The sequence below is a fragment of the Haliotis cracherodii genome, unplaced genomic scaffold, assembly GCF_022045235.1.
Source record: "Haliotis cracherodii isolate W230 unplaced genomic scaffold, xgHalCrac1.p SCAF_3, whole genome shotgun sequence".
Taxonomy (NCBI): domain Eukaryota; kingdom Metazoa; phylum Mollusca; class Gastropoda; order Lepetellida; family Haliotidae; genus Haliotis; species Haliotis cracherodii.
The window spans coordinates 30,579,771-30,598,413 of NW_027266286.1; the positions used below are offsets into that span (position 1 = coordinate 30,579,771).

The 18,643-nt window shown below is 41.7% G+C and overlaps 1 protein-coding gene across 3 annotated transcripts in view; it reads left to right on the forward strand.

Annotated features, from left to right (window-relative positions):
- LOC139474743 (uncharacterized) overlaps positions 1–16,023 on the forward strand; it is a 94,387-nt gene extending 78,364 nt beyond the window's left edge. For all 3 annotated transcript variants that reach the window (XM_071257859.1, XM_071257861.1, XM_071257860.1), the window contains exons 3-6: positions 10,203–10,322; positions 12,780–12,989; positions 13,223–13,405; positions 13,882–16,023. In XM_071257859.1, coding sequence (XP_071113960.1) covers positions 10,203–10,322; positions 12,780–12,989; positions 13,223–13,405; positions 13,882–14,010 — 642 coding nt within the window. In that variant the 3' untranslated portion in view covers positions 14,011–16,023. The remainder of the gene's footprint in view (positions 1–10,202; positions 10,323–12,779; positions 12,990–13,222; positions 13,406–13,881) is intronic.
- Positions 16,024–18,643: the final 2,620 nt, after the last annotated feature.

Sequence of the window (18,643 nt, forward strand, 5' to 3'; positions counted from 1 at the left end):
TTGATATGTTTTATACATTGCATAATCTACAGTCAAACTTAGTGTTAGTGTACAGAATTTACATAACATGTCTGTTCAGATGGAAACTACTTACAGACAGAAGTACAGGAGACTCCTAGCTTTCCACTTGTCAGGAAGTGCTGAATTGGGATGCTTTGTTTCTTAGCTTTTATTTCTTCCATTGGCCTACTAACATTACCTATTACTCAGAAAACAGTCTCATGTGACATACACCGACCTCATACACAATACACAGGCCTCTGTTTATGAATATCAACCATTCTAAATGTAGCGGCCATAAAATTTCCGAGTCCCTTGATGGGATTCGAACCACGGACCTTCTGATCAGAGGTCAGACGCCTTGTCCACATGACCAAATAGGTTAACCTCGTCAGCAAGCTGACAAGGTAAGGATGTCATCTGTGGGATGACTCCACGCCCTGCTACATACTCCCCAGTCAACAGAAGGCACGTCCCGGGCCGCATAGTAGGGTACTGAGGCTTATTTTGCTCAAATTTAATATGAACGTGCTCAGCCCCACGTTGGTCGCCAATGTAGCGACCATAAAATTTACAAGTCCCTTGATGGGATTTGAACCACGGACCTTCTGATCAGAGGTCAGACGCCTTGTCCACATGACCAAAGAGGTTAACCTCGTCAGCAAGCTGACAAGGTAAGGATGTCATCTGTGGGATGACTCCACGCCCTGCTTAGTGTTCAGTCTAAGACTTTATTTGCCCTTATTGCTACCAAACAGATGTTTACTGTGTTTTCTGTTGCCACTCACTGGCATGTTCGAGGTTTACCAGGCCAGGTTGTATGTCTGGAGTAGAATATGTGCAATTACTTCTACACGGAAACAGTGGCAAACACAGGGAGGGCAGGTGTCACTCCATCTTGTGCAGAATGATGCAGCCCACCTCTAACAGGTGAGGAAGCATCTCAGAAAAGAGGGTTTAACTTTCCACAAACGAAGGGTCACACTTACGTTTAGAGTTATAAGTAGGCTGTTAATTGAGTGGAAACAGCTAAACATCATTCGCTGCCATTCTAGTTTCCCCCGACCACGGCTGAGTTACAGCCACATTTAGCCCTGTATGAGACCAGCAATGATGTCAGGAGATGTGAACAACCTGCTTCCCACATTGTACACATGGGGAATCAAACCCAGGTTTCAGCAGGACCCTCAGTGCTACCCCACTTAGCCTTAGCTGTAGGGAGGGCAGGTAGTCCAGTGGTGAATGTGACTGCTTGTCTCACCTCTGACAGACTCAGATAGGTTTTCCACATAGGTGCAATATATTGACCTGTGTTTGGTAGTCTGCATTGTGATATTGGTGGAATATTGACCTGTGTTTGGTAACTCCCGTTGGGATATTGCTGGAATATTGACCTGTGTTTGGTAACCCCCATTGGGATATTGCTGGAATATTGACCTGTGTTTGGTAACCCCCGTTGGGATATTGCTGGAATATTGACCTGTGTTTGGTAACCCCCATTGGGATATTGCTGGAATATTGACCTGTGTTTGGTAACCCCCATTGGGATATTGCTGGAATATGACCTGTGTTTGGTAACCCCCATTGGGATATTGCTGGAATATTGACTTGTATGTTGTGGCCTACGATTTGATATACAAAACCAGATATTTTTTTTATTTAAACTGTGAGCCTGTATGTTGGGGTTTGTTTCAACACTCTGAAGCATAGTCATTGTTTTTGCAAGAACTTTTGGAGAGAATCTATTAATTTCAATTTCACTTCCGATTTGTCCAAAGAGGAAGGTCATTCTCTGGGACCAGACCCGACCAACACCAACACCAACATTCTGACATATGATAACTCTAATTTAAGGGATGGTTAAAGATCGTCTTCGCAGACACCACAAGGACCAGAAAGCTGAAACTCTGTGTGACTAAGTATACTGACAATACTCAGTAACGGCTTAGGTCCCACAAGTGTACACTGCAATCATACGTATATAGCTACTGTGGTCAATGTGAGTGCAGCGGTTACAGTTGGAACTGAAGAAGGCTGGTCTGGCCATTAGTAATATGGTTGCTGTATTTAACCTCCATGGAGGTTCGGGGTAAGCATATGGGTACCCAGCAACCAATGTTGGTCGTACAAGGCAACTAAATGGATCAGGTGATCAGGCTTGGTGAGTTGGTTGACTGCATGTCATCGTACATCGTTCTGCGTTAGACATTGTTCATGATATCAATCACTGGTTTGTCTGGTCCGGATTTGATTATTTACAGACCACATTCCAAAACTAACAAACTGTCAATCAAAGTTCAAAGTAAATCTTAAAGATAGAAGGCAAAGAGGTCTCTTGTTGAAGATACCAATGTGGATGATACAAGTAGATTATTTATAGATGACAATATCATGTGTTCATAACTCGAAGAATGAAAATACTGGTGTGAAAAACCTAGAAACATGATCGGGGCAAACAGTGAAACGAACCCACAATCTTAGGTGTCCAAGGGGCGCCACTCTGCACTGTCAATTAGGCAATCTGAGGTGATTATTATATTGTATTATAGTAATGTTGAAGGTTAAATGTACTTATGACATTAATGATGAGTAAACTAACATTGTCAGAGATCATGTCTTGTCCTTGTAACATTCCAGTAAAGTATATGTGGTGCAGCCAGTTTATCTGTTATCTGCAGTCTGCACTACATGCAGTGGAGAAGAAGAAAAGAAATCACTTCCAGCTTTAGGATGAGAAACATCCCCGTAACTCTCCTTCAATGTGTTTGAGGGTGGGGGCTTATTGGGGTGAATACAGCATCTGCATGATGTACCCCGCCACTCCTACAAGGCATGGTCCCCATGCCGTCTTTCAATGTAGAAGCGCATGTAAATATGTATCATTATTAAGAGCAAGCTCATGTTCCTATTCTTTAATGCATTACAAACTCACATTTAAAAACATGGCAGCCATTCGTGTGATTAAAATTCCAAATGGCCATGTGGGAAAAGATTTCATTGAGAAATCAGCCCGTATAACAAATTCCACATGAAAAGTTGGACAGAAGCCAGGACTCGGGTGTTTTTTTTTTTTCAGATATAAATTTAGGAGCTTCGCACTGCTTAGAATACTCCTTAATGAGAAACATTTAAGTTTTGGGAAGTTAAAAGTGTTGAAAGTGAAATGTTTTGTTGGCAATGTATTGAGACACAACACGGGCTGCCTGCACTGGCAGATCAAGAGGGGGCCACAGAGACACAACACAGGCTGCCTGCACTGGCAGATCAAGAGGGGGCCACAGAGACACAACACAGGCTGCCTGCACTGGCAGATCAAGATGGGGCTACAGAGACACAACACAGGCTGCCTGCACTGGCAGATCAAGAGGGGGCCACAGAGACACAACACAGGCTGCCTGCACTGGCAGATCAAGAGGGGGCTGCAGAGACACAACACAGGCTGCCTGCACTGGCAGATCAAGAGGGGGCTGCAGAGACACAACACAGGCTGCCTGCACTGGCAGATCAAGAGGGGGCTGCAGAGACACAACACAGGCTGCCTGCACTGGCAGATCAAGAGGGGGCCACAGAGACACAACACAGGCTGCCTGCACTGGCAGATCAAGAGGGGATACAGAGACACAACACAGGCTGCCTGCACTGGCAGATCAAGAGGGGGCTGCAGAGACACAACACAGGCTGCCTGCACTGGCAGATCAAGAGGGGATACAGAGACACAACACAGGCTGCCTGCACTGGCAGATCAAGAGGGGGCCACAGAGACACAACACAGGCTGCCTGCTCCAGCAGATCAAGAGGGGGCCACAGAGACACAACACAGGCTGCCTGCACTGGCAGATCAAGAGGGGGCCACAGAGACACAACACAGGCTGCCTGCTCCAGCAGATCAAGAGGGGGCCACAGAGACACAACACGGGCTGCCTGCACTGGCAGATCAAGAGGGGGCCACAGAGACACAACACAGGCTGCCTGCTCCAGCAGATCAAGAGGGGGCCACAGAGACACAACACAGGCTGCCTGCACTGGCAGATCAAGAGGGGGCTGCAGAGACACAACACAGGCTGCCTGCTCCGGCAGATCAAGAGGGGGCCACAGAGACACAACACAGGCTGTCTGCACTGGCAGATCAAGAGGGGGCTGCAGAGACACAACACAGGCTGCCTGCTCCGGCAGATCAAGAGGGGGCCACAGAGACACAACACAGGCTGCCTGCTCCAGCAGATCAAGAGGGGGATACAGAGACACAACACAGGCTGCCTGCTCCAGCAGATCAAGAGGGGATACAGAGACACAACACAGGCTGCCTGCTCCAGCAGATCAAGAGGGGGATACAGAGACACAACACAGGCTGCCTGCACTGGCAGATCAAGAGGGGGCTACAGAGAATCAATAACTCTCAAACAGAGGAAGATGCTACTGGAAACACATGGAACTTCACTTGAGTTTTTTTCAACATTATTTTTTTAGTCCATCTTAATATAGGACAAGACATCAAAGGCATGATCTGCTTGAAAACCATGACTTCTCTTTGAAAAAAATATTGTTTTAATTTGTTTGCAACATTTCAGAAACATGAGATCAAGAATGAATCATGTGATGAAGATATTATTAATCTGCTTTCAGTGTTGGATGTGACTTGTAGTACATATTCTTTATGAATTTAGGAGTCATGCATAACCTGTGACTAAATGATATAAATCTAGGACTAGAACTGGAACAGGATCACTAATAAGGATTACAGTATAAGCGAGTTCTTTCTTAGGCCATTAGTTTTGTATTTTATCTTATCTTATCTTATTTTTTTTCCAAATTTGAGAGAGAAAAAATAATTCAGATTTACACACCTTTCTTTGCCAACATATTATACGGCAAAATTTTTAGCAATTGCTCAATGTGTAAAAGAAAATCATCTATAAAACTTATGATGCTCAATTTCACATAAATATTTCGCCAAATTGTTCAGTCAATGAGTCACAGCAAAATTCCTTGCGTAATAAATCTAAAGTTATGTCCCTTGTCCTTATTAAATGGACTTGGCCGACATTTGATCTGACGATAAGGGGACTGCGGTATGGCTAAGGGATGCAACTCCATACATCAAAATGTTTTTTCATAGTCAAACAGGGACCACCTTCCCCCAGTGCAATTAGAGAATTCAGAAAATATAGGTAAAAAGTTCAGTGATAAATTGCCATTGTCTGAAAGCGCATGCTTTAGTTCCTCGGAGAGTGGTTTTGGGAGGTGTTCAAGAGCTATGGAAAGATCAGGGATTTGTCAATGACATGTTTTAGGCTGTAGATTTTGTGTAAGCTAACTTTTTTGAAAGTCAAAGTGAGCTTATGTTTGTCTGGGGATCACACCCCAGTTTGTGCGAACACATTTTTAGATATGGCCACCACTGCAAACCATACTGTAAAAGCTATTTGTGGCCGTTATTCAGCCAAAAGATATTGAAACTTGGTACATGTATGGCATGTTGAGCATGTATGTTGTTTCTTACGATATCTTAAATTTTGAATTTGATTTTACCTTTTCAATTCAAGCTGAAACTTGGACATGAACATTATACAGCCACTTTCTTCAAACTGTCATAAAATTTTGTACTTGTGGAGTTAATGATAGTAAAGACAAAATGACCTTTATTTGAACTTCGCACTTTGGCCATGCTCCTATATTCTATCAAAATGCAGGAAAATGTAAACATTGTCTCCTCAGACCACAGGACCACTGTAGCCATATTGACCATGTGAAATTGTCTGATTGAATCACCTGAACTTTGACCGACATGTTCTCCTAGTGATGACATTATATTTTGTTCATTTCATTATAGTTTTAAGTGAATATCAATGCTGAGAGCAACTTTGTTCAGTGACCCAATGTCTTTGTTTTAAAATTATACATCCAGATGAGAGAATGAGTGAGTGAGTGAGCAAGTTTGATTTTACGCTGCTTTTAGCAATATTCCTGCAATATCACGGCGGGGGACACCAGAAATGGTTTTCACACATTGTACCCATGTCGAGAATCAAACCCGGGTCTTCGTCGTGACGAGCGAAACTCTTTAACCACTAGGCTACCCGACCACCCCTCCAGATGACCTACAGTACTGTGTGGCTTTTTTTCACTTTTGTTACAATACAGACAGTAGACCATGAATCTGTCCTCAAGCTCCATGTTAACTCACTGCTCACAGAAGTACATCAAGATCAGCACTTGGAACAGTTGATTGATATGGCCTTGAACAATGCTAAACAATTCACAAAGACACTGCCACAGGTGACCTTAGGCTAGTACTGTCATTAAGAAAATTGTTTTGACCAAACTACATTTTTCCAATCAACCTAAACTATTTTATTGACATTCAAACATAATATCCATTTTGAATCATTTCATTTTAATTTTCATTCCCAAACTCTTTCCTTTGTGAATATACATGTAGCTGCATGATATTTTTAAAAAAAATATATTTTTATTGATCTCCAAGTGTCATCTTCTGTTTCTACATCTCTAGTTAGATAAGGATTGGATGTTTGGGCTCACTCAAAAAAATTCAAAGTTTACAGAAAAGTGTTTTATGTTGTTAATGTTATCCGACATATTCATTAGACTATAAACAAGCCCTTCATGTTTTGAACTTCACCTAGTACAGAAATATCTCTTAACTCAGTTAACCACTTTCAGCTATAAGTAAAAATGTGACCCACTAAAGATTAATTTTCACTGCATGTTGGTACTATTTTCACCTACATCAGGCAAACAGAAATAAACTGGGGTCGAAATAATAGAAACAAGCTGGAAATACACTTAAATAACAGTTTCTTAAGGTTTTCTTTAAACATTAAGCATTTTTAGTTGGCCATTTAAAAATAACCTTGATCAGCCATTGTCACTTCACGTGAAGATCATTTAATCATACTGTGTGATAAACCCTTTATTTCATGCTTCACATGAAGATCATTTAACCATGTTGTGTGATAAACCCTTTATTTCATGCTTCACGTGAAGATCATTTAATCATACTGTGTGATAAACCCTTTATTTCATGCTTCACATGAAGATCATTCAATCATGATGTGTGATAAACCCTTTGTTTCATGCTTCATGTGAAGATAGTTCAATCATACTGTGGGATAAACCCTTTATTTCATGCTTCACGTGAAGATCATTTAATCATGTTGTGTGATAAACCCTTTATTTCATGCTTCACGTGAAGATCATTTAATCATGTTGTGTGATAAACCCTTTATTTTATGCTTCACGTGAAGATCATTTAACCATGCTGTGTGATAAACCCTTGTTCTCGATGAAAGCATTTCTGAATTAAGAAATGTGTGCTTATAAAAAATACCTTAAGATCAGCTTTTATCTTTTCATTATGTATGTAAATGATTATATCAGTACATTTTCTTCAAAGGTATAAATGAATATGTTGCAATTACTTACTAGATATGGGGAGGTGAAGGCCCTAATGCTGTCTCTGTAAGCAAGTTTTGACATCCATGTTCTTTGTGATAAGTTACAGATAATACAGTGTAGACACAGTTTAACCTTTACCCACTGTAACAAGTTGGTAGAAACCAGATGGAGAGGTAAGACAGTCTATGCCAGTAGCAATGAGGGGAGACGGTTGTTAAATTGAGAGATGAAATTGGATGCTGGAAAGTAGTACTGCACAAACTGGTCCAGAACAGGTCAGGAACATAGGTAATTAGTTCTCAGATAAGCATCTCTTGGATGCATGGGCCCTGTCTTGCCCTGTGCATCATTAGTCTTGCTCCTCTGCTTGCCCCATGCCATCCATGTGTTAGTGTCAGGGTGCAAGAGCTGATGGAATGGGATGAGAATGATAACAATTTACAATTTTGAAAAGCTGTTTGTCCCCACACCACATAACATATGACATCCTAGATGGCAGCAGACCAGTTTACCTATAACTGAAGTCTTATTTTGCCATGCATGAGACCACCGTGTAGAGTGAGCGAGTTAAAATTTAACGTCGCATCGGCATTATTTCAGACATATAGCGACACTGCCGTGTAAGAGAATGACCACATTCTACATAATTAGCTCACAGTTCCTGTAGATTGCCACAGCTTGAGCCATGTGATATGAGTGTCCAGCAAGGTGCTCGCTCTGTGCCTTTGTTATTTTGGTGATCAAGAAGAGTCACTCACATGTGAGAGGTCTAAAGGTCATCATAAAGCACTGCCTTCAGATGTCCAGACCTGCATCATGTGACATCAGTATGTGTGGGTGATATACACTTATTGCACACATCGTTGAAGTGTGATATTTACTAATAGGATTTCTGTTGATAAGGTCAACTTAAATATTTACTTGTTCTGTTGGATCTCTACCAGACACAATGATGCTGACCAAAAGTGGTTTTAAAGGACAGATCATTTATTGTGTACATACAAGTGAGTGCGCGTAATTAGAAAGAGAAACCAGTCAAGAAGGTAACCACTGTACCAGGCAGGGTTGTTTAGCTTGCTGGTTTTGCTAAGAGGTTTGAGTTGATCTATTGCTGAGTTTAAAAGTCATACAGATTTAGATTACTTTGCTCATCCTCACAATAACATGGAACCTAAGGACAATGTATTTGATTTTACTGGTCCTTAAGGAAATATACTAGACTCTGTCTTGCTAAAGAGGTACAATACATGCATAAACGACCTGTGAAGATCCGGGGTAGAATAGGTCTTCAGCAACCCATGCTTGCCGTAAAAAATGTCTGGTTGGCGTAAGAAGCGCCTAACGGGAATTGGGTGTTCAGGTTCGCTGACTTGGTTGATGCATGTCAATTATGTGGATCAATGCTCATGATATTAATCGCTGGATTGTCTGGTCCAGACTCGATTTTTTACAAACTACGTCATATAGTTAGAATACATCCTCCCGAGGCAAGGGAGTTAACTGACTGTAAAAGTCCAGTTTCCACCCTTGCCGAAATAGGCTGGAATTCTTGGGCTCGATAGTAGCGCCACCAGTGGTTATTACATGTTATATCCCTTATAAGCCTCTCCTATGGACCAATTGGATTCCACCTCTCGTATCACTTGCATTTGTTTCAAACAAAATGGTGGCGCCCAGTCAAGACGATCTGCTCGATAATCAAGATCTATATTGTGATAAAACAGGTTTTACCACGCAAAATGCATCAAATCACGTGAGCGCCTCGATTAAAAATGTGAAAAGACTTGGAAAATATATGTTGACAACGTGTTGGAGGTGTACATGCTTTGCAAATCATGCAATCGACAGAAATCTGCACGACAGTTTACTAACCGGATATCGATTTTGATTGGACTATGCATAGACTCGTTAGTCCAGCCAAAATGTAACTCCATAATACCAACCTAGTTTGGCAAGGGTGGAAACTGGACTTTTATAGTCAGTTAACTCCCTTGCCTCGGGAAGATGGCTGGAATATTGCTGAGTGCATGGTTAAACAACAGACAAACAAGCAGACATGAATAAACAAAGTCACTGAGTCTGGCCACAGGATTCACCAACTAAGTCACCTCTGTGACAAGCATGTGGTACTTGAAGCTAGAATATTGCTGAGTGCGGCGTTAAACAACAAACAAACAAACAAACAAAACCTGAAACTGATTCAAGCAAATCTGATTAAAGTTGTTAAAATGATGCTATATACGTCTGCAAATTCAGATTTTACAATGTAACACAGTTAATGATTGCCATTAAATCTCAATGTCAAACAGGACACAAGTTGCAAAGTCAGGACCTAGAATAACAAATGGCTAGGTAACACAACCCAATTTAGCTAAACTAAGACTAATATGATTTATCAAAGCAAAATGTGGGTGGTCGAAACTAAAAATGAAACATCATTTTGAAAAGTGCTAAAATGAGAGAAATTGCTTGAGACGTTTGTTTGTTATTATATTTCATCAGCAGAAAAGGGTATTTGTGTAAAATTGTATAAAAGTTTGGATCACGAGTACCCAAGTAGTAAAATAACACCTAACATTTTTTTAGATTGATTACTCTGATGTTGTTTTTGCTTCTCCAACACCATTTTTTTACTGTCTTAGGGAATACGAGCAATGCATTTTTGGCGCTAAGTGTAAACTATTTTCTTATGAAAAATCCAATTTGATCTCGAAAACATAAACTACTCCCCAACCCTAGTTTTCGTTTTTCATACAATACCTTAGTGAAATTTGTGATTATTTCAGATGGATTCGTTATCCAAACTCCTGGCTCATCGCCGTATTCCTGGTGAGCAGATTTGCCGCCGCATGGAATCTATGCAGCTCCTCTCTAGCTACTCCCTCAGTGATCTCACCGTGGAACAGGTAAATATGTCACTTTATCCCCTCTCTAGCTACTCCCTCAGTGATCTCACCGTGGAACAGGTAAATACGTCACATTATCCCCTCTCTAGCTACTCCCTCAGTGATCTCACCGTGGAACAGGTAAATACTTCACTTTATCCCCTGTCTAGCTACTCCCTCTGTGATCTCACCGTGGAACAGGTAAATATGTAACTTTATCCCCTCTCTAGCTACTCCCTCAGTGATCTCACCGTGGAACAGGTAAATATGTAACTTTATCCCCTCTCTAGCTACTCCCTCAGTGATCTCACTGTGGAACAGGTAAATATGTAGCTTTATCCCCTCTCTAGCTACTCCCTCAGTGATCTCACCGTGGAACAGGTAAATATGTAACTTTATCCCCTCTCTAGCTACTCCCTCAGTGATCTCATTGTGGAACAGGTAAATATGTCACTTTATCCCCTCTCTAGCTACTCCCTCAGTGATCTCACCGTGGAACAGGTAAATATGTAACTTTATCCCCTGTCTAGCTACTCCCTCAGTGATCTCACCGTGGAACTGGTAAACATGTCACATTATCCCCTCTCTAGCTACTCCCTCAGTGATCTCACCATGGAACAGGTAAATATGTAACTTTATTCCCTGTCTAGCTACTCCCTCAGTGATCTCACTGTGGAACAGGTAAATATGTAGCTTTATCCCCTCTCTAGCTACTCCCTCAGTGATCTCACCGTGGAACAGGTAAATATGTAACTTTATCCCCTCTCTAGCTACTCCCTCAGTGATCTCACCGTGGAACAGGTAAATATGTAACTTTATCCCCTCTCTAGCTACTCCCTCAGTGATCTCACCGTGGAACAGGTAAATATGTAACTTTATCCCCTCTCTAGCTACTCCCTCAGTGATCTCATTGTGGAACAGTTAAATACGTCACATTATACCCTCTCTAGCTACTCCCTCAGTGATCTCCATTGCGCACATATCATCATTAGGATGAAGAGGAACTTTGGTTTCCTCTTCATGATTTCTTGGTCCCCAATTAGATATTTTTAAGACCATGGGGTTTGTGAATGAAATATTTATAAAACAGTCTATTTATTGAAGTCTTCTCACAAAACTAAAGTCAGTAGTGTAAATAAAAACACATGTACTGGTTAATCAAGATACATGCTGCTTTTAATATTTCTTTGATTGACAAGTCAAAGAGTTACTTCCCCTTCCCATGTCATTCAACTTTGAAACATTCTGTCTTACAGTTTTAATGTTCAACATTTTGGGGTCAGCAGCTATGAATACAAAATATTGGAAAATTATAAAACTTTGTAGGCTAAATTGATATTTCCAAATTCATTTGTATACAAAGTTAGACATGTTGATGTTACCAACCTGTTTATTATCTAAAGTGAAAACAGAACAATAAAGCAAGTTTCAGGAAAATACAGCTTGAAATTAACCACCTGTAATCATATTCTCCTAAATACATTTGACGTTTTCAAACAGCAGTAATTTGAATGTGACGTTCATCACAGATGAAAAAGAAGTGCTGCGTCTGTATCTAAATGAAGGTACAATCATGTCAGTATTTTACAGCTGTCTACAAATTATAGAAAAAGTTTGACCAAGGATGAAGTAAGTGTGTTGAAATAGAACCCAGAATGAACAAGGTAGGCCTATGATGCTGTGTGTGCTGGAGCAGCTAATTGGTTTTGAGATGATATGTAAGTGTATCTAATTGGCTGTGTATTAGCACGATGCAGGCGGCCCCGGTGCGGAGGCTGCATCTGTTGTAAACCCGAGATGGATATATTGGTGTTGGATAGCTTCCAACAACAAACTTTACTTCATGATCCCCTGAACATGGGCACTATGTGTAGAAATTAGCTCACAGAGTGTCAGAAACTATTTCTGTACCATCGCTGTCTTCTTAAATCTAAGCTTAAAATGATTAGAATTTCAGTAATTCTTGGCATCGCCATACAAGGTGTCTGTTTAAGGATGTATATATGTTGTTATTGATCACTGTAGGCACATGTTGCTTTGAGATACTTTATGAAACAGGTGTGTGCAGGCACGCACGCACGCACACACACACACACACACACACACAGTGCATATATCATTTATAAAGTTCATTTGTGCTATTTGCGCAATTCCAGCCAAGAAAATAGCCCATGTCTCAGCTGACTGAGGATTGGGTGTTCATAATGTCTGCTTGGGTGGTGTAACCTTATACCTGGATGATAACACACTACCCTGACCACTGAAGGGATTGGGTGTTACCTGGCATCTGGTTGTCTGAGGCAATGGACTTATATGATTAGAGTTGCGTCCTTTAGAAAATGCTAATCATTAAGCTGTGTCCGAAGCTAAGATTCTCACTGATTTCATGGACTTGATCAAAGTGGTAAATGTCTATACAACCTGCATCAATGAGTCACTCTCCCAATAAGGGAACTACAGAGTTATCTCCCCTTGCAGATCCAGCTGCAGATGTCGCTAGTACAGCAGGAGCTGCATGACCTAAAGCTGCAGCTCGAGTCGCATTCTGCACGGAAGTTCTCCCACAATGAGGCTCACGCCATGAAGAAGATTGAGCATCTGAAGGAGCAGTTTCGGGAGATGATGGTCGAGCTTCGTAAGAAGAGAGCCGCAGAAAATGAGAATGCTGTTGTGCTGACCGACGACATTGTAAGTTTGTATCTGGACTTAATGGTACCTGTAGTAAACTTGCTAGTTGCTGAACTTCCCGGCACACTGAGGCATCTTAGCACTGTTCACAGGGGCTTGATATACTTACAACGTTGGGGTTTTCTTAACAAAGAAAAAGGTATGATACTCTCAATTGTTACTTTTTGTTTTCTACTGATGCGAAAACATTCTTTGAGATTACCTATTGCCAACTGTGATAGATTTGTTTCCAGGATGAGGAGTTGGACACTGATCGCCCCCAGCGGCCATTCAGACGTCGCACGCTGTCCATGTCCTCCCGAATGTCCACAGCCTCCGTCTCCTCGATGGTCCGACCCCTCTCCACAGCACCGCAGTCTGGACAGCCGTCCCCGACCCACCCCGGCCTGCCGTCATGGCCGGGGCCAGAGATAGAGGTAACTCATCATGCTTGACTTTAACAAGCCTTTGTCTGCTGTCAGTTTATCATTTCAAGGACTATTAAGATACGTCAGATGTTGCGATATATATGTCAAACTATCAATGTATTGCATTTGTTCGCTGTATGATAGTACTACATCCGAATGTCAGTAGTATTGTTGATAGTATGCATAAAATCAGTAGTTTCAATAGTTGCCATTAGTTATAGATAAAACATAAATTATGCAGATACCAAACATGCCTTTGTGTTGGTTAGCAAGGATTATCATTAGTTCAGATTAGAGTTACTTCCCTTGTTTTGAGAAGCAACAATGAGGAAAATGGCGACTTTGAGATAGTCAGCAATACTATATTCATTTCTAATACATTGACTGACATAATTATCAAGCCTTAAAGTTGGTTCATTACCATCGCATTACTATTGCAATAGTGTGGGCTACTATTGATGCTGTGGATGCTTTTGTTGTTGAAGCTGAAGGATGTTGAGAGGTCACTGATGAAGAAGCACCCTGGCTACAAGCAGCGGCTGTCGACAATGGAGGAGTATGACATGGATGATGGTGCCCAGGGAATGGACGAACGCCGTTATCGGACTTACTGACTTTTTACAAAACTTAACTTAGTAACTGAATATGTCAGTCATTGATAACTGACTCTCTCAGCAAATTGGGTACTTTATGATTGGTCACAAAGTTACAATCACAAGAACGAACCAGATCCCACTGTTTAGTATTGACAAGCTCTGTTACAGTTATTTTCATCTGAAACTTCAGCTTTGACTTCTGACAATTGTAAACTGGTATTGTCGTTTGTAAAGTGCTGTAAGAGTTTGGCTATTTTGTGAGATGGCTTGCTGGCTACTGTTCTGTTGTAACAATTGTCCTATGGAATGACTGAAACTTGTCTGAGATGAAAATTCTATTTATGTTTGCTTTTATGAATATGAGGGATTGAATCTGGCCAATCAAGATTTGTACAAGGCGTTATGAAGACGGTCACAAGACATTAGGACAGGGCTAACTGGAAGGAACACATCCAGTTCATGGTGTCCATGGGTTGGTTCTGTGGTTAGCAGGATCTACAACATGACAACAGCAGGGGGCGTCTCCAGCTGTAACGATGACAGGACTGCAGCTGAAGCTGTCTGTGGGACAACTGAACACTGTAACCTCCCACTCCACCACCTGTAACACACTATTGGCTTCACAAACTGTAACGTCTCTGGGACAAGTCATCACCATAATCACAACGCCACTGCCTGTAACACAGTTGACTTACCAAGCATAGGACTGTAACCCAGGCCAGCACTGGAACAAGTGAACAGTAACCTGTCACCACTCCACCGCATCGTGCCCTGCAACATGGACTCTCTGACCTATGGGACACTGGAGCATCTGTAGTGAGGCTCCCACCACTCCGCCGTCACATGGACACTCTGACCTATGGGACACTGGAGCATCTGTAGGGAGGCTCCAAACTCTCTGCCCCGTCACATGGACTCTCTGACCTATGGGACACTGGAGCATCTGTAGGGAGGCTCCCACCACTCCGCCGTCACATTGACTCTCTGACCTATGGGACACTGGAGCATCTGTAGGGAGGCTCCCACCACTCCGCCCTGTCACATGGACTCTCTGACCTATGGGACACTGGAGCATCTGTAGGGAGGCTCCCACCACTCCGCCGTCACATTGACTCTCTGACCTATGGGACACTGGAGCATCTGTAGGGAGGCTCCCACCACTCCGCCCTGTCACATGGACTCTCTGACCTATGGGACACTGGAGCATCTGTAGGGAGGCTCCAAACTCTCTGCCCCGTCACATGGACTCTCTGACCTATGGGACACTGGAGCATCTGTAGGAAGGCTCCAAACTCTCTGCCCCGTCACATGGACTCTCTGACCTATGGGACACTGGAGCATCTGTAGGGAGGCTCCCACCACTCCGCCCTGTCACATGGACTCTCCGAGGATTACACCACAATGTCTACACCAACATCAGATGCTGAGCACAGACAAAATGACAAGTCCCACTTACACCAGCGGCAAAAGGAAATGGGACATGGCAGACCGAATGATTTGATCAATTTGAAAAATAACATTTAAGATGATAAATTATATTTCTAGACGAACCCCAAAGAGCAATTCAAATATGGAAGTAATTTTCTCCTAGGGTAATATTTAGATATTTAGCATCACATTTTGGTAATGGTATATGATTATTTAATTGGACTCAATTTAGGCAAGTTTATATCATGTTATGGTCAGTGTGGAGACACAGAATTATCAGTGGACAGTGGGTGAATGGTGATGCACATCTGAATGTGGAAAGTCTAGACTGGAGGTACATTATCAATACATAGTGCAGTGATGCAGAGAGTCAAACTCTTTGAGCTGACCGTGAGTGCAATAACAATTACCCCAACAGGAGGAGAGATCTGTGGTGCAGAAGGGTGACAAAACATCCTCCCCCACACAACCTCCCCTGCACTGGGGAGTGACCTGGAGATAGGACATACACTTGAGATCTGTCATTCATTACAATGTGGGAGGGGCCAGGGAGAATCAGGCATGGTCACCAAAGGGAAATGTCATGAAAACAAATCATGTTAACTTATGAGGTGAGGTGAGGTGAAATTTGGTTTAACGTCGCGTCCAAGATTATTGCACTTATATAGCGACGTGCATGCACGTGTATGTGTGTGTGTGGCTGCTTGTACTAGTCCGGACTGATGCCGATTTATAGTGCTAGCTCACTGAGATACCATGCCGCAGTTTAACATGAATACCCCACTCAGACACAGTATACTGACTCCGAGCCGACCAGTCCTTGTTTTAGCCCCTTAATGCCGAGCGCCAGACAGGGTAACAACAAGTACAATCTTTTAACGTCTTTTTGTATGACGCGGCCCGGGATCGAACCCTGGACCTTCCGCTCTCCGGGCGGACGCTCTACCACAGGACCACGGAGGCGGTCCTGTTAACTTATGATATAACTAAACAAAATCTAAGAGATAAGAATGGGTTATTTATCAGACAAAGTTTATGGAATTTAGCATTGCTAATGTTTTGATTTTAATATTTATGATGTCACTGCTTTTGAATTTTCCATCCTTTAGCAAGGTCATGAAAAAATAAACAAGCACTTGGAGAGGGTGGAGTCATGTTGGTAGACTCGGGATGAAAGCTCCCTCACTCCACAGCCTAACATCAGTGACACGGCCCCAGGTCTCCTCCGTCTCTCGCCATCACACTGTACATACACTGTCTATAGGCTCCAGTCATAGGTAATACTCATGTGACATTTGTGGTAATTATAACACTTTCTGATGTATATTATTGTTGGAGTATTTCTATCATAAGCACAGAAACGATTGAAATCAATATGTGCCCTACATTGAACAATATGACAACAGGAGATTTTGCCATGCAGTGTCCTGTGGCCGATACTGGTGGCTAACATGACAGTGAAGACAGCCATCCCCTGGCACAGATAATGTCCTGAAACTTCTACAGCTCAAAACAACAAACTAAATGGTGTAGTGCACAGCTAATCCCCTGGCTCTTACCTGTGGTTTGCTGGACAGGGTGCCCTGGTCAGTTCATGAGCTTAACAAGTTAGCCAAGACTAAATTGACATAAGTCATCATGTTTTACCACTTCAGTAAATTAGGGCAAATGTGAACCCATCATTAAACGTTCTTGGCATGGCTAAGGGACGCAACTCTCCCTGTCTCCAATATGGAGACTGTGTCAGGCAGAGTTTTTAATGACTGGGTTCATGGATCCACTGACCAAAAATTTCATAAACTTGGAGTAAAATACAATATAATAATAATTCTATTTTTTCTTGGAGACAAGTCTATCTAATTTAGTAAAGAAAAAAACAATCTTTAGTGTGGGTCAATGGGAAAATGGGATAAGCTTTAACATGTATTTTAGAGATCACTTCAAATCATAGGTTTTGTTTAGTTCCCACATAAACGCTGTAAAGCAATTCAAACAGGCCTTAAAATCAACTTGACAGGACTGAAGGAAGCTCACTTTGTCCTTGCACAACCTACTGGCCCATAGTGTGCTCTCCTCACTACTTCCTGGGGTCTATCCTGCCATCAGCAACCCACAGCTGCACCCCTCTCAGTACTCAGCACATGTCAACTGCACCGCTTGAAGTGAGAAGAAACATTACATATCTATCAATCTGCTCACACGACTAGCCAATTTCACCTGAGAATTTAATATCTTGTCTTTAACAAAATTGGATGCCATGCTGTGTTAGAAATTACCATGAAAGCTTTATCAGCCAAGCTGTCAGGCCTCTACAAGCTCAGGAACAGGAACACCCTTAGACTAACATCTAGTCTCTGCAATGAACATATTTTACAGAAAAAAACAGTTGTTAAATTATGGTTATAAAATATAATAAATAGGAGCTCAGAGCTTTCTTCATTTTCAGATACTGCAGTAATCTAGACATGCCAAACATTATAGACTTGCATGGGCTGTGTTGGATATATTTGTTTAAGGGTCTATATGACAGACTAGAACACTCCTGTAAAGTAGGTTTTCTGTTCTAGGTTGTGATTTGAAAATCACAATTAACAGCATTTCATAAATTTAAACAAAATGCAGGGCAACTGGTCTTCAAAGTTTGTATACTTTTTTTAATTGTTTGTATACTTTTCTAATTGTTTGTAGCCATGGGGTAGCATTAACTTCTGCTGCTAGGATACATATACAAGATAATGAGAATGGACTAAACCCTGGCTGGATTAAACTGTCTGCCTCAATATCCCTACGTTCATCTCCCTGAAGGCAATGGGCTGACTGACAACACCTTGGGTAATCTCCCTTACATCCCTACAGTTGATGATCATTTCAGCTGGGAAGAACTCCCAAATTGTGTATCTTCTTCTGACAAAAGTGTTTTTCTTTGGATGCAGATGAAACTCATCCAAAATTTGGAAAAAGAAATTTGTGAAAATGAAGAGATTTATAGAAAATAGGTTTTATTTGATTTTTTTTCTGATTATAAATTTTATCAGTCGGGGTTCTTGTTCAGGGGGGTGGTTTTCTTTTGTGGGTGTGGGTGAATCTAATACCAATCCTAAAACATTGTCATCTTTTTTTTTAAATTTTTCATTTTGACCAAGTAAATATGCAAAGAAAATATGCAAAACAAGAAAGCAGTGGTAAGACCAATATCTTAGGATTTAATAGGTGTTACTTCAAA